The following is a 13,838-nucleotide window of genomic DNA, read 5'->3' on the forward strand; positions in this document are numbered from 1 at the left end:
TGATCAATTTCCTAACAAAAGAAAAGGTAAGTCTATCTCTGTTTCTGAGAATCGTATTTTGTATCCTGATATAGATGATCATGTTGCCATTAGAAAACCTGTCAGATCTTTCACTAAACATCCAATGTCAAATTTTATATCATATTCAAATTTGTCTTCATCTATGTCTGCCTTCACTTCAAATTTGTCTAGTGTAGAAATTCCAAAAAGTGTACAGGTTGCTCTAGAAATTCCAAAGTGGAGGGAAGCTGTACTTGAGGAGATGAAAGCTCTAGAAAAGAACAAAACTTGGAGTGTTACGTCACTATCAGATGGCAAGAAGACAGTTGGATGCAAATGGGTGTTTACTGTGAAGTATAATTCAGATGGGTCAATTGAAAGATATAAGACTCGTTTGGTGGCTAAAGACTTTACTCAGACCTATGGTATAGATTACTCAGAGACATTTGCTCCTGTTGCAAAATTGAACACTGTCAGAATTCTTTTGTCTCTTGCTGCTAACATGGATTGGCATTTGCACCAGTTAGATGTTAAGAATGCCTTTCTTAATGGCGATCTAGAAGAAGAAATATATATGGATATTCCTCCTGGCTTTGAAAACAAATTTAGATCAAATGTGTGCAAACTAAATAAATCTTTGTATGGATTAAAGCAGTCCCCTAGAGCTTGGTTTGAAAAATTCACTCACTCCATGAAGAAACAAGGGTACATCCAAGGACATGCTGACCACACCTTGTTCACAAAATTCTCCCACGATGGGAAAGTTGTTGTTCTGATTATTTATGTTGATGATATTGTCCTTACTGGAGACGATACAGTGGAAATGGCAAGAGTAAAAGAGAAATTGGCAGTAGACTTTGAAATCAAGAATCTGGGATTCATGAGATATTTTCTAGGTATGGAGGTTGCTCGGTAAAAAAATGGTATTGTGGTTTCACAGCAGAAATACATTATAGACTTGTTGAAAGAAACAGGAATGGGTGGATGTCGTCTTGCAAATACCCCTATGGATCCTAATGCTAAACTTTGGGGAGAAGGTAATGTTTCTGTTGATACTGGGAGATATCAGAGATTGGTTGGGAAACTGATTTATTTGTCACACACCCGACCTGATATTGCTTTCTCAGTTAGTGTAGTAAGTCAGTTTATGCATTCTCCTTTCGAGGAACATCTTGAGGCAGTATATAGGATACTGAGATATTTGAAGGGAAATCCTGGAAAAAGATTATTTTTTAAGAAGACTAGTTAAAAAAATGTGTCTATCTTCACCGATGCCGATTGGGCAGGTTCAGTCGCAGATAGAAGATCAACCTCTGGGTATTGTATCTATGTTTGGGGTAATCTTGTGACATGGAGGAGGAAGAAACAAGGAGTTGTAGCAAGGAGTTGTGCAGAGGCCGAGTTTAGAGCTACGTCTCAAGGTATTTGTGAAGGATTATGGATCCTTAGAGTTCTAGAAGAACTTAAGATGAAAATTGAGTTTCTATTGAAATTGTACTCTGACAGTAAAGCTGCTATTAACATAGCTTATAATCCAGTTCAACATGACAGAACCAAGAATATCGAGATTGATCGACACTTCATAAAGGAGAAGTTAGATGCGAGAATCATATGTCTACCCTTCGTGACTTCAAGTCAACAAACTGCGGATATCCTGACCAAAAGTTTGGCAAGACCTACTTTTGAGTATTTGATAGACAAGTTGGGCATGATAGATATCTATGCACCAACTTGAGGGGGTGTTGGAAAATATACTATTTCCGATTTTATTATTGTCTTTAATACTACCTTTATTTTTCTTTATTCTCTATTAAAAAAAATTGTAATAATTGTATCTTCACTATATAAATCAGCCTAAGACTGACAAATAAAACATTACAGCTATTATCTATTTTTTCCAATAATAAGCAATAAAACATCTTAATGTTTCGGACCAATGACTGAATAATCTCTCGGCAATTTCTTTGACAGAATTCCAATTTTAAGAATGTGGAACTATATACAATAGCCATAACTGGTTTGCTCTGCTGATTGGCTGTGTGCAGCCATATGTAATCATTTGAGCTGATTTTAGTGCTTGGTTCAGGAAGGAGGATCGGTTATTAAGTTAACAGTAGCATCTCCTAGGACTGCAGGACATCAAATCCTGACAAGAAGTCATCGCCAAAAATTGCAGCACCAGCTGCTAATGCCTCGGCACTTATTTCCAGTACAACACCTGGAGGCTCCGTTTGACAGGGTTCTTCCGTGAATTGTGGGATGTCTGTGAAGCTTGGATGCAAACCATCATTTCTTGAGAGAAAAGTGGGAATATAACCAACGTTATAGGGTGGGGATGGTGGAGGAGTTCTAGTTCTATGTGGTTGATAGCTTGGTCCAGCTTTTGCTGTATGGTAGTTTGGCCCAGCTGTTGTATGGTAGCTCGGTCTAGCTGGTCCAGCTGCTCTATGGTAGCTTGGTTCACCCTCATATTGATCGGAATAGTTTGTAGTGGCGAACGGCACTGAAAAGGAGTCTGGCACGTTTGTGTGTTCATAATTTTCTGGCTGATAGATTGAATCCTGAGGCTGCTTCTGCGGGTAAGCTTGCCGTAATCCTTCCTCTGCAGTCCTGTGGGCATTGTTGCCATAATCTAAAAGCACTGTTCTTTCCTTGCTACCTACTGTGAAACAACTTACAGTTTCAGATCATGGTAAGAGTTTTACAAAGAGCAAGAGATAAACTTAAATGAAAAATATAATAATTGACTGAAATGACAGATAATTTATGATTACGCTAAAAAGGTGGAAATTAGATGCTAACTGCAGAAGAGTAGCAAAGGTGAAGCAGAAAGGCAGATTTGTTTTTGGCGGGTTATGAAATAATCACATACCTGGTTGAGAATCTAGTTCTTTCTTACCATCCGAAATATGAATCAGAATATCAACAAAACCTCTTGGTTTGTTGGATTTCTTCTTTTGCAATTGGTAGCTCCGAACCCCCTCTTGGTTTGGCATTGACGCCTCATTATTCTTCACTTGCTTGAAAAGAAACTTCTTCAGACCAATCGTTGCTGAGCCATGAAGCTTTTCCTTGAATATGGGGTCTATACAGTAAACTTCCACGTTTAGTGCCAAGTCTTGCATGTTTGGCATTGAGTCGTCAACAGGAACGGCAAAATTGGTTTTCCAAACAGGATTTGCATTTCCAGAATTAACAACTTTGGTGCAATATTTGCTGTTATGATCAATCCATCCAACGGCGTACCATTGACGCTTCCAAAGTGAAGTTGAATGCTGCAGGCCATGAGCAGATTTCAAACAGAACTCGACCCATATAATCTCCATATAAGATGCAGATAGAAAAAACAAGAGTTGAAAGGATCTTGTATCCTTTAAGCTTCTTTAAACAAGGGTTACAGAGAAAAGAGACTAAGTGAACATGCTTTGCTTCATTTTAAAGTCTTCTTTTCTCTGATTGAGAAAATCCTTATACCTAATCACTGCTCAAGGGTCACCCTTCTGCCAAATTATCAATCTTTTCTTTCCCTGTTGAGTTTATCATAGGAAGACAGGAATCTGACAATGTTTTGGTGTTTTTGGAGCTTATGTGAAGTCTTATATAAAAGACCAATTTAACATCATTTTACATCAAATAAAATATATTAATTTAATGACAAAGAACATCTAGAATACTTGTGGGATGACACTGAAATCTATTTAGGATATGCTTTGTACAAACATTTGTTCTTCCAGAAGCATCAATATTTCTCACATTTACATAATTACAGTGAAAGCATGACAAAAAATATCTTGTAACTACACATTTTCTTTGTTCGGTTGAATATACACCAGCCAAGAATGATACGACAACAATCTTCTTTTTTCTAGCTGACACAGCGAAACAACACTATATTATTGTCCTTGATGATTTGTAGTGTCTCTCAATTAGAGGTGGAATCAACAATGGCTTTTGGCCTGCACGCGTGACAGTTTGCTCGCCTTCCTGGATTGTTGATGAAACAGCTCTTGTGTACATCATGGTAGTGGAGTCCAAAATGTCACCACCAAATCCACACGCCTTAAAAAACAACCTGAGAAAAAGTTGATAACATCAATTGCAGTTCACAAACGGATAAGTTTAAGCACTCTGGGAGCATAATTAACAACCTTTCATCCTTTGAGCAAAGGGCTGCTATGTCATAGATGTCTCTATTTGTAAGCATTCTGCAAAATAGATCATATTAAGATATTTGGAATTTTATGCATCGATCTTTAACCAAAAATCGGAAGAAGCCTTATACAGAAAACACTTCAATATTCAACTCCTACAAGGTTGATGTCCACGAGATCAGAGGCGATACATGAAAAGTCGTCCACTTATACTTCAAATTAAAACCATAACTGATATTTTCAATTTGACAGCATTTAGTGCATATTTAGATTCAAACACACAACAACACAACACAACATCGTAAAGACCTATTTAGTGCTTCCGATTGAAAGTGTGTCTGACACCTATACATGCATACACGCATTTGCTTGCAATTATTTAATTTTCTCAAGTTATTTATAGTGTCTATGTGTTAGTATTGAGTTTGCTTTCCGTGTTAGTGCTTCATCGGTACAGATTGATGCGAGTGAAGGCACCTTGCAAACATCAAACCAAAACTCTACCAACAAAAGGTTATGTTTCTCTCTGCTATGCTGCAAAGTGAAAGTGTCTAGTTCAGGAATCATGCAGATTAGCATTGAATCATCAAAAAAGAGAGGCAATTAGTGTTAACATACCTCACAATTTTTTTAAGAATCAATTTTCCAATTCCCATTCTCCGCAGGGATGGAATAACCTGCGAGGCACTGAAGCACGTTGAATAATGCACGTTAACTATGGTAAAACCCAAAATTCAGTGTCCGAAAACCAAGAAAACCCATAAACAAAAGAACCAAAATAACCATGCCCAAGAACCAAGTTATCAAATTCAGCTCATGGGCTATCAAGAAAAGATAAAAAGTTTCTATTTTTATTCTGTGTTTGTTATAAAAAAAAAGTATAGTCAAGTGTTACCATGAGATCGTAAATAGAAGCAGTGAGACCACAATCAGAAACAGCACGGCCAAATCCAACCAACAAATCGCGGGAGGGAGAGACCGGCGTCAAGAAATCCACTATGGAAGATGAAGATTTTTCCAACCCATCTACGATGTTAGGTTTGCAGAAAACAGAGACAAGAACATCACTGTGAGAAAGAGCAATGCGGAGTTTGTTGATATCAACGGGTTCAGGGGCATCAGAAAATCTCTGAAAAGAGTGGTTACAAGTGGAGCAGAGGTGTTGGAGATGTTGGGGATCAACGTGGCGTGGATCAGTGGAAATGTAAACTGGGAGAAGGGGGGTTAAGAGATTCTTTTCTTTGTTCTTGTTGAACTGTGAGGTTTTGGTGATTCTTGTTCTTACCCATTTCAATTCCATTGATTTTGAACTGAAAACCTCTATCATGTGCATGTGAGTGTAAGCAGCTGCAACTCCCATTGCCACCATTTTTCTGCTGATGGATGATGTAATAACTGAAAGTGAGGTGCTACTTCCTATTCCTTGCTCCACTCTTCATTTAATATTATCCAAAAATTGAAGTAACAGGTTTACAATTTAAAAAATAGTATAAAGAAATTATAAACAAAGTTTTGAAAACCGGATTGAAATGGGTAGAAATAAATTACCCAACTTTAGAAGATTTGATTCTAACTTACGATAAACTCTTTAAGTTCTAAGTCTCACTCATGGTCTATTATAGACTTTTTTGTTTGGTCTGACATAGTCTTTTTAAAAGTTGGTTATGATTTGAAAGTTTATTTAAAAATCTATTGAAGATAAGAAAAATATACACAAGAAGAGGGGGTTGAGTTGTGTATCTGGAAGTTTACTTTTTTTTCTTAAACTTGTTTCATAACCTAAGATGTCAAGTTTAGATTCTGATCCAAGTAAGAGTCTGAATCAGATCAAAGTCTAACTTCAGTGTTTGTTGTATAGGGGAATGTAAAAGTAGAAGTAAATAAAGAGACACAAAACATATTCTAGTTCCTCTCAATCCGAGAGTAGTCAAACCCCCTTGCAACACAAAAGATTTTCACTATAATCAACAAATTACATTTTTCTCAATCAAACTAAAAAAAAGACTTATACTCAAGCCCTCAAGCAATAGACTTCCTTGCCTAAGCAACCTGTTCAATTTCTTTCAGTTGATTGACGTTTAAATTCCCATAACTAACTCGTGAGTTGCACTACTAACACCAAGAAGCATACTCTGAGGCCAATATACAAGGGTGGCACATAATATTGGAAGTCTCACCCGAGGGACTCAACTAAGTATTACCCAAGGGATTCAAATGAACCTCGTTCAGAAGGATCACATGAAACTTTGAGAATTGAAGGTAGGAATAAAGCTTTAACTAAGACTCTTAAGGAAAGCCTGAAGATGAGTCACGGGTTAAAACACTTTGACCTCTACGAGCCCTCGTGCTTAAGAGATTGTGAAGTGGTATAATTGAAAAAGACCTTAGGTTTTGGAGAAAGGTGCATGCTTAGCCCATCGAGTAACTCATTTACTAGTTCGAGCGACCCTTTTTGAATAAGCTGCCCCTTTTTCGGATACGTCGAACAGACCTTCGGCATCTTCATCCAAGATCGTGGGTAAGGTATGTATTGGGTCAATAGATGTTACATAATAAGTTTTGGAAATTAACTACACTTCCTAGATTTGAGGGAATCAATCACTCATTCCTAGAGTGGTTGATATATTTAAGAAAGACTTCGCTTTAGACCCCAAAGACTATAAATACATTAGTATTGTGATACTTAGAGACGAACGATAAAATTCTGATATCAGATATGAGATGTCGAGGGTAATGTCGCGACACTAATATCTGAACAACACAAACATGATAAAAGATAAAGAACAGTAATGCAAGAGACACAAGCAATTGTTAACCCAGTTCGGTGCAACTCACCTACGTCTGGGGGCTACCAAGCCAGAAAGGAAATCCACTAAATAGAATCAGTTCAAAGACTCTCAGTAAACAACACAAGTTACAGTCTTTTTCACCTAATCTCTACCTGTGTGACTTCTACCTAAAAACTCTTAGATATGAGATCCAACTCACCCCCCCCCCCTCAATCACACCAGTGATATTAAACAAGAATTACTATGAAAAGAAGACACTCTTCAAAGACACACACTTGATCTTACTTAACAGCTTCAATCAAGTAGACACACACTCATGCTTAAAAGCTTAGAGTGACAAATTACAACTCAAAAATTAGACCAATTCAATCATCTATGGATGAATTGAATGGCTTACAAGTCACACGACCACACAAGACTAAAACCCTTATTCTCTCTCAATATTTCATTCTGTATTTCTTGTGTATCAAATCAGGTTTTCCATGTCCTTTTTATAGAAGCATTTGGCTGGGCTTGGACATCATAAAACCCTAAAACTATTTTCCATTCGTATCTTCTCATGACAGTTGATTAGATCCCTTTGAAAAATAAGTTAATCTCGTTGTAATTACTGATTGATAGCGTGTTCAATTAACTCATCAATCATACACAGATTGCCATTAAAAATGCAATCACATAATACATAACATTCAGATTGAATGTTCTGTATACAGATGTCATGACTCGGGTCTGACATCCTGGAACAATCCTGCATAATTATATTTTAAACATCCAGCAGGTACATAGATATCTTATGTTAAGACATCACATGTAACATAGACTTTTAAATAAACTTTCAAATCATCCTCGACTTTTAAAAAGGTTATGTCAGACCAAACAAAAAGGTATATAATCGACCATAGATCGGTTTCAAATCTTAAAAGTTTATCGTAAGTCAGACTCAAATCTTCTAAATTTAGCATAATCTATTTCCACCCATATCAGTCAGGTTTTTAAAACATTATTTATAATTCCTTTATATTACTTTTTAAATTGTAAACTTGTCAAATCTTTAATGCAATCTGAATCAAACAATTGTCAAGTCTCTTTCTTCATAAGCAACATTTTATCATCAGGAGCAATCAAAAGGAATCTTCTTCAGCAACTTGTCAATTATGATGAGGATTACACGTCGTGAGCTCTAAGTTGTAGAGAAAGGGTGAGAGGGAGAATTCATATTCTCATTCTGAATACCTTTGGATACGGGATGAATGACCTAGTTACTCAGAGTATTCGCCTCTACTCATAGACTTTAGTGCAATTCAAATCAAACAATTGATAAGTCTTCTTCTTCAACACTACAACAAGCAACATTGCTCACTTAAACCACCTTTGTCTCTTTGCTTCGGTTTAAACACTACTTTTGTTTTCCCTTTGGTTTAAACACCACTCCTCCGGTTTAAACACCAAATTAAATCGAATAACTCGATTGAATAAATAAGTCTTTATAATAAAATTATATAGTTATCAAACTGGTCGAACAGATGACTTCGTCTATAAAAAAATCACGACATCTATAAAATTTTAAAATATCATAATTTCACAAGTTTATTATTTAAATTCAAATTTTAAACATAGTCATCACACACAACAAAATAGTATAAAATACAAATCTAAATAATATTTGAACAAAGTCTAATTGTAACATAAACTGAATAACGAAATAACTACAATATCTAATAAATTTAATACAAAGGAGGGAAACTTGTTCCAAATAAATTTGGAATAAAGTCAACTTATTTTTTTTTTAATTATGAAAACACGTCGTTTTGTTTAACATTTAACCCGTCGATTTTTCAAAACGGTCGATTTATTAGTTTTTAACGGTTTTAGTCAGTTCCCATTGATTTAATAGCTTACTATCTAGCAATCAAAACAAATTCATAACCCCTCCAATTTTTTATTTGATCGATCAGTCTGATTCAGTTTTCAAAACACTGAATATAAGTAACACAACGAAGGAAATATGTGGCTTTAAAAAATATATATATTTTTAAAAACAATCTTTATAAAAGTGCTTTTCAGAATATTATAATTTTGTTTTTATAAATTGAAAAATTAATTTTGATATTTCAAAATATATAAATATTATTGAAGATTAAAATATTATCGAAATTATATTTTTTTATATTAAATATATCTTAAAAATGATTTTTATAAAAAAAGTTATTTGAAATACTTTCAAATTTAAGTAATTTTTTAAAATTTTAATGTTAAAAAAGTTATAGTAAAAATGATAAAATATCTACAATAATATTTTAAGAATAATTATTTAAACTAATATTTCATTTGAAACTTTTATTAAAAAAAATTATAAATTTTTTAAAAACAAAAATATATAATACTATAAAAAATAATTTAAAAATAAAAAACTGAAACAAATGGACCATATATTTCGTTTAATATAATTTAGAAGACTTGCAATACAATTTTAAGCAAGAGTATTGTAATCATTTATAAAAAAGAAGTTAGTCTTCCATCCTAATAACCCACTCTTAACACGATCCATAGTAAAAACATAATAATTCATCTTTTTACATCCAAAAATAGGTGTCATAACCCATATGTTTTTCGATATTATTTGTAGCTTCCATATTCAATATGGTGCTAATAGATCTTCAATGGTTTCAGAATGAAGGCAAAAATGATATGGAATACTCTTAATCATGATATGTTTGATAATTAGATGCTTCAGCTACTAAATGACACTATCACCAAACATCACTACAACCAAATTTGAGAGCCTCGTTGTTATCCCACATCTTAAACAATTTTAGAAATGGTTTATTAAGAAATACATAAATATATAATGTTACATATATTTTTGTTAATTTAAATCTAACATTATATTTCATCATCAAGAGACGGTTAAAGGCATTTTAACATCTTTAGAATATCGTCGGTCGATCTTGTAATTGTCTCATCCACCTCTATCATATCCCTTGTTTCACTAAATTATATCCTTTATTCATTTTCAATTTAGGGTGAATGATAATGGAGTTTCATACCTCTTCGATTATCTGGGTATCACAAGAGATGATCTAATATGGATTTCAGATCAATAAGACGGATGATCCCTGTGAACCTAAATTCAAGAGGGCGCCTCTCGCCATTGAAGTAGACAAATGCAAGATACGAATATTGATATATTTTGAGGCATTTTAATTAACAACATGAGGGTCACTCATATTTATAGAAGTTTTAGATCAATGATGACCTCATAAACCCGATCATGTCTCAGATGATATTACAGAACTTAAATTCTGAAATAACTCATTTACGTTTAGAAAAACACAAGAATTTTTTTTTGTCCAAAACTTAAATTATGGATTTATCCATGTTAGTAGCTGTTTTGCATAAACTATTTCGGCATAATGTTTTATTCACAAATAGAAAAAATTTAGAAAATTTTACAATTAATATTTATATGATTAATTTTGAATATACATTAAAAAGTATCAAAATGTATATAGATTATATCGTTGACAATAACAACCCAAAATTACATACAAAAAATGATGTTCGAACCTAAATACATTGTTAGATAATAACTAAAATGCATTAAAATATGTGTCACCATCTAAATCTATATCTATGGTTGGTTAGGCCTTTGACTTTTTTGCTTATATTATTCTCTTATAATCTCACTCAACTTGGTGAATTCTTCTGTCCTATTCAAAAAGTTATATGGCCAAATTCCAGCTTCCTTCGTGGAATGAGTTATCCACTTCGATGATGTTCATGGTATAGGACATCCTGGTTTCAAATAAACTTGAACAAAATGTATTAATTTTGAAATTCACCAATTACATATAATATTTTTAATTGTATTTTGAGGTGGGCCACTCCGAATGAGAAAAAATGTTAATGAGAATCCATACCTTGTCAGATCAATACATATCATATAATATGCACTTGCTATAAGATGACTCATTCCAGGGAAGCACGTCCATTTTTTTCATTCGGTGTAGGACCACTAACACAAGGAACAAGTTATTCACGAAATGAATTGAAATGTTTTTTGTATAGCCTTGTGTATGATTCCTTATGAGACTTCAACTCTTTGATAAGTTGTTAGAGGAGAAGTGTATGATTCTCCTCTCCTCTTCCGAGCAAAGCTGAAACAGTGTGATAACTACAGTTACCGTCACCCTTAACATCTACAATATGTTTCAATAATTTGTGCATAAATTAGCATCTCTTCAATTTGTTTAACTTTTAGTAAAGGTGATGAAGGAGATGAATTGTTAATTCCAACAACTTCGAAAGCATTTTTTTTAGATTTTGAAGTTGGAGAATCCGATGTTCGAAATATGAAGGAACCCGCTTCGTTGAATTCTCACTCTGTATTGATTTGACCTTCTTAAGAGCACCCTTTGTTTTACTGGTTTCAAGGGTGGTTTCAAATTTGTGATTTCTAGATAGGCAGTCTTCCTCATCTTGTTGTCATCAACTTTCAAAAATATCTCTTGGATCACTTCTCATTCGGTCATGATAAATATATTCTTTTTACCATTTTTCATCACACCATCATCACCAAACCGAAGCCTTTTCCAATATGTGTAAACCTCATCCATTTGTATCGCTTATCAAGTTTCATCTTCTTTGAAATTAAAAAAGCACAAAAAAAATCGTGCATCTTCCTAAGTGTACAACTATATTTTAAGCTACTTGAACCTACTTTCTTAGGTCACCAGCTCCATAGAAGTAACACAAACAATTTTTAGAAGTAGAAGTGTGTACTTGTTGGTCTTATATATTGAATCAACTATGAGCATAATGGGAAATATGTTTATTAACTTAATGGAATTAGGATGAGTCCAAAATATATCTCCAACGGTTTGTCCATCCTCAAACATTATGTACCTAGAACCATAATGATAATCATCGAAAAGTTTTAAAAGTTGTTGCATTTCAGTTCTTGGACTTCTTATCACCTTATTATTTTGGGCACAAACATTGCATACTTCCTTAATGTTTTAGAATTTATGAGATCTTTTATGTTTTAAAGTTGCAAGTATATTTTTTGGTTGTACCATGTTCAATGTCATGCCAGAAACACGATCCTTCTCTTTAGAATTAAAGTGATATACAATTAGATGACCATCTAACTTGTAACATAAATAATGACTATGTATTCCACAAATCACATTAAAAATCCATGTATTATTCTCCTTAAGGTACCCGCACAACTATAAAGGACACTCACCTTTCTTCGAACCAGTGGAATATCGTTTCAACTTTTGACTATTTTTTTTTGTACTTGCCACTTCTTTCTCATCTCATTATCATAAATGTCAATCTTATATCATAATCAGAGTCTGACCTCCCGATTACAATGTTGAACCCCGATTTTGAAGCCTATGTGCGGATCTTTTGGAGCATATGTTCATGAATAACAACTCGTGTTTATTTGTAAATTGTTTACCAACATCTACCTCGACATCAACCGGTTTAACATCCATAGACACAATAAGTTTGTGTACATTATGAGGCTTGACATCAACCGATTTAACATCTATAGACACAACAGCTTTGGGTATAACGCCAGGGCGCACCATTGTTGTAACCAATATTAGCATAATCAAATTTAAATTCAATCTAAAAATAGTTCGGAATTAAACTTGTGAGAAAACATGCAACATAATACGAAACTTAACTTCTTGACACAACATTCATTTTTAAACAACTCAACCAAATTCTTACAAGTAATGAGGAAGGAAAAACGTATACATTACCTTAAATTCTATCTTCTTTTGTTCGTTTTTTTATGTGAAAAAAAAAAGAATGTGATTTGAAGTACAAAATTTGATTAATAATGGAAGTAGATTTTTGTAGCATTTTGGAAGAATGGTGGTATGATCATGAAATGAAGATAACATGCAAGGTGTTGTTATATTCATTTTCCCACTTGGTAATTTCAGAAGTTAAATTTCGTATTCTCCACTGATAGTTCTCTCCCTTTCAGAATAAGGTTCCAAGATCACATCTTCTTCATGTCCCATACTGGAATGCCCAATCTATTATCGAAAGGCTATTACCCTTTCCTCGTTAGAATACAAGGATGCAAAGCCATGCACATTAATGTGTTTATCACACTTTCCCATTGAATCTTAATAAAAACAAGAAAAACATTAATGTTACTATCAAAGAAATATGGGTCTCACCCCCAATGTTCCAGCCTATAATTATAAAAGTGCAATTTCTCTTAGTGGGAATTCCAAAGGAAAGTCAAGAATGGGATAGAATAAGAGAGTCATACATGTAATTATGATCAAGAACTTGGAAGATGCGCTTTACACCTGTATAAACTCCTGGTTGTATGAATAAAGATTGATAAAAACAAGGTTAAAGGAAAAATATGTGGGATTTTATAAAGAAGGAAGTCTAGTTGTAAGGGAAACCTAACATCATCTAATTGTTCCAAAAGTTACAAGAAATGAGAAAGATCCCTTGTATCTGGTGTGTATGCAGGGAGTAAGGCCAAATTTGGATTCTCAAGAAAGATCGTCTTCAATTGCATTTAATTCACTTCATATTTTGCCTTATTGGTGCTTAAATCTCTCTTAGTTGATTGACGTTCAATTTCTTTCAGTCGATTGACATTTAAATTCCCATAACTGACGCATGGGTTGGACTACTAACATCTAGAAGCATACCATGAGGACAATATACAATGGTGACACCTAACATTGGAAGTCTCGCCTGGGGGACTCAACTAGGTCTCTCATGAGGGACTCAACTAAGAGTTACCCAAGGGATTCAAGTGACCCTTGTTCAGAAGGATCGTATGAAACTTTGAGAATTAAAGGTAGGTATAAAGCTTTGACTAAGACTCTTGAGGAAAGCCCGAAGATAA

At 34.1% G+C, this 13,838-nt stretch overlaps 2 protein-coding genes across 2 annotated transcripts; both read right to left on the reverse strand.

Moving 5' to 3' along the window:
* Nucleotides 1-1,926: 1,926 nt before the first annotated feature.
* On the reverse strand, nucleotides 1,927-3,615 carry LOC127080924 (uncharacterized). Its single transcript, XM_051021211.1, has 2 exons — nucleotides 2,873-3,615; nucleotides 1,927-2,662 (listed from the first exon to the last, which is right to left on the reverse strand). The coding sequence occupies exons 1-2, from the start codon at nucleotides 3,324-3,326 to the stop codon at nucleotides 2,124-2,126; spliced, it is 993 nt and encodes a 330-aa protein (XP_050877168.1). The 5' UTR covers nucleotides 3,327-3,615; the 3' UTR covers nucleotides 1,927-2,123.
* Nucleotides 3,616-3,671: 56 nt separating this feature from the next.
* Nucleotides 3,672-5,691, reverse strand: LOC127080925 (uncharacterized N-acetyltransferase ycf52). Its single transcript, XM_051021212.1, has 4 exons — nucleotides 5,047-5,691; nucleotides 4,770-4,828; nucleotides 4,149-4,205; nucleotides 3,672-4,072 (listed from the first exon to the last, which is right to left on the reverse strand). The coding sequence occupies exons 1-4, from the start codon at nucleotides 5,518-5,520 to the stop codon at nucleotides 3,889-3,891; spliced, it is 774 nt and encodes a 257-aa protein (XP_050877169.1). The 5' UTR covers nucleotides 5,521-5,691; the 3' UTR covers nucleotides 3,672-3,888.
* Between the last annotated feature and the right edge of the window lie 8,147 nt (nucleotides 5,692-13,838).

The sequence above is a fragment of the Lathyrus oleraceus genome, chromosome 5 (genome assembly GCF_024323335.1).
Source record: "Lathyrus oleraceus cultivar Zhongwan6 chromosome 5, CAAS_Psat_ZW6_1.0, whole genome shotgun sequence".
Classification (NCBI taxonomy): Eukaryota; Viridiplantae; Streptophyta; class Magnoliopsida; order Fabales; family Fabaceae; genus Lathyrus; species Lathyrus oleraceus.

Bases quoted from the DNA above. Each gene is read 5' to 3' on its own strand.
- LOC127080924 (XM_051021211.1), bottom strand. From the start codon at position 3,326: ATGGAGATTATATGGGTCGAGTTCTGTTTGAAATCTGCTCATGGCCTG. The intron at 2,663-2,872 runs GTATGTGATTAT...GTTGTTTCACAG, and splicing joins AGAACTAGATTCTCAACCAG to TAGGTAGCAAGGAAAGAACA.
- LOC127080925 (XM_051021212.1), bottom strand. From the start codon at position 5,520: ATGGTGGCAATGGGAGTTGCAGCTGCTTACACTCACATGCACATGATA. The intron at 4,829-5,046 runs GTAACACTTGAC...AGTGCCTCGCAG, and splicing joins CTTCTATTTACGATCTCATG to GTTATTCCATCCCTGCGGAG. The intron at 4,073-4,148 runs GTTGTTAATTAT...ACTTTTTCTCAG, and splicing joins CTTTGCTCAAAGGATGAAAG to GTTGTTTTTTAAGGCGTGTG.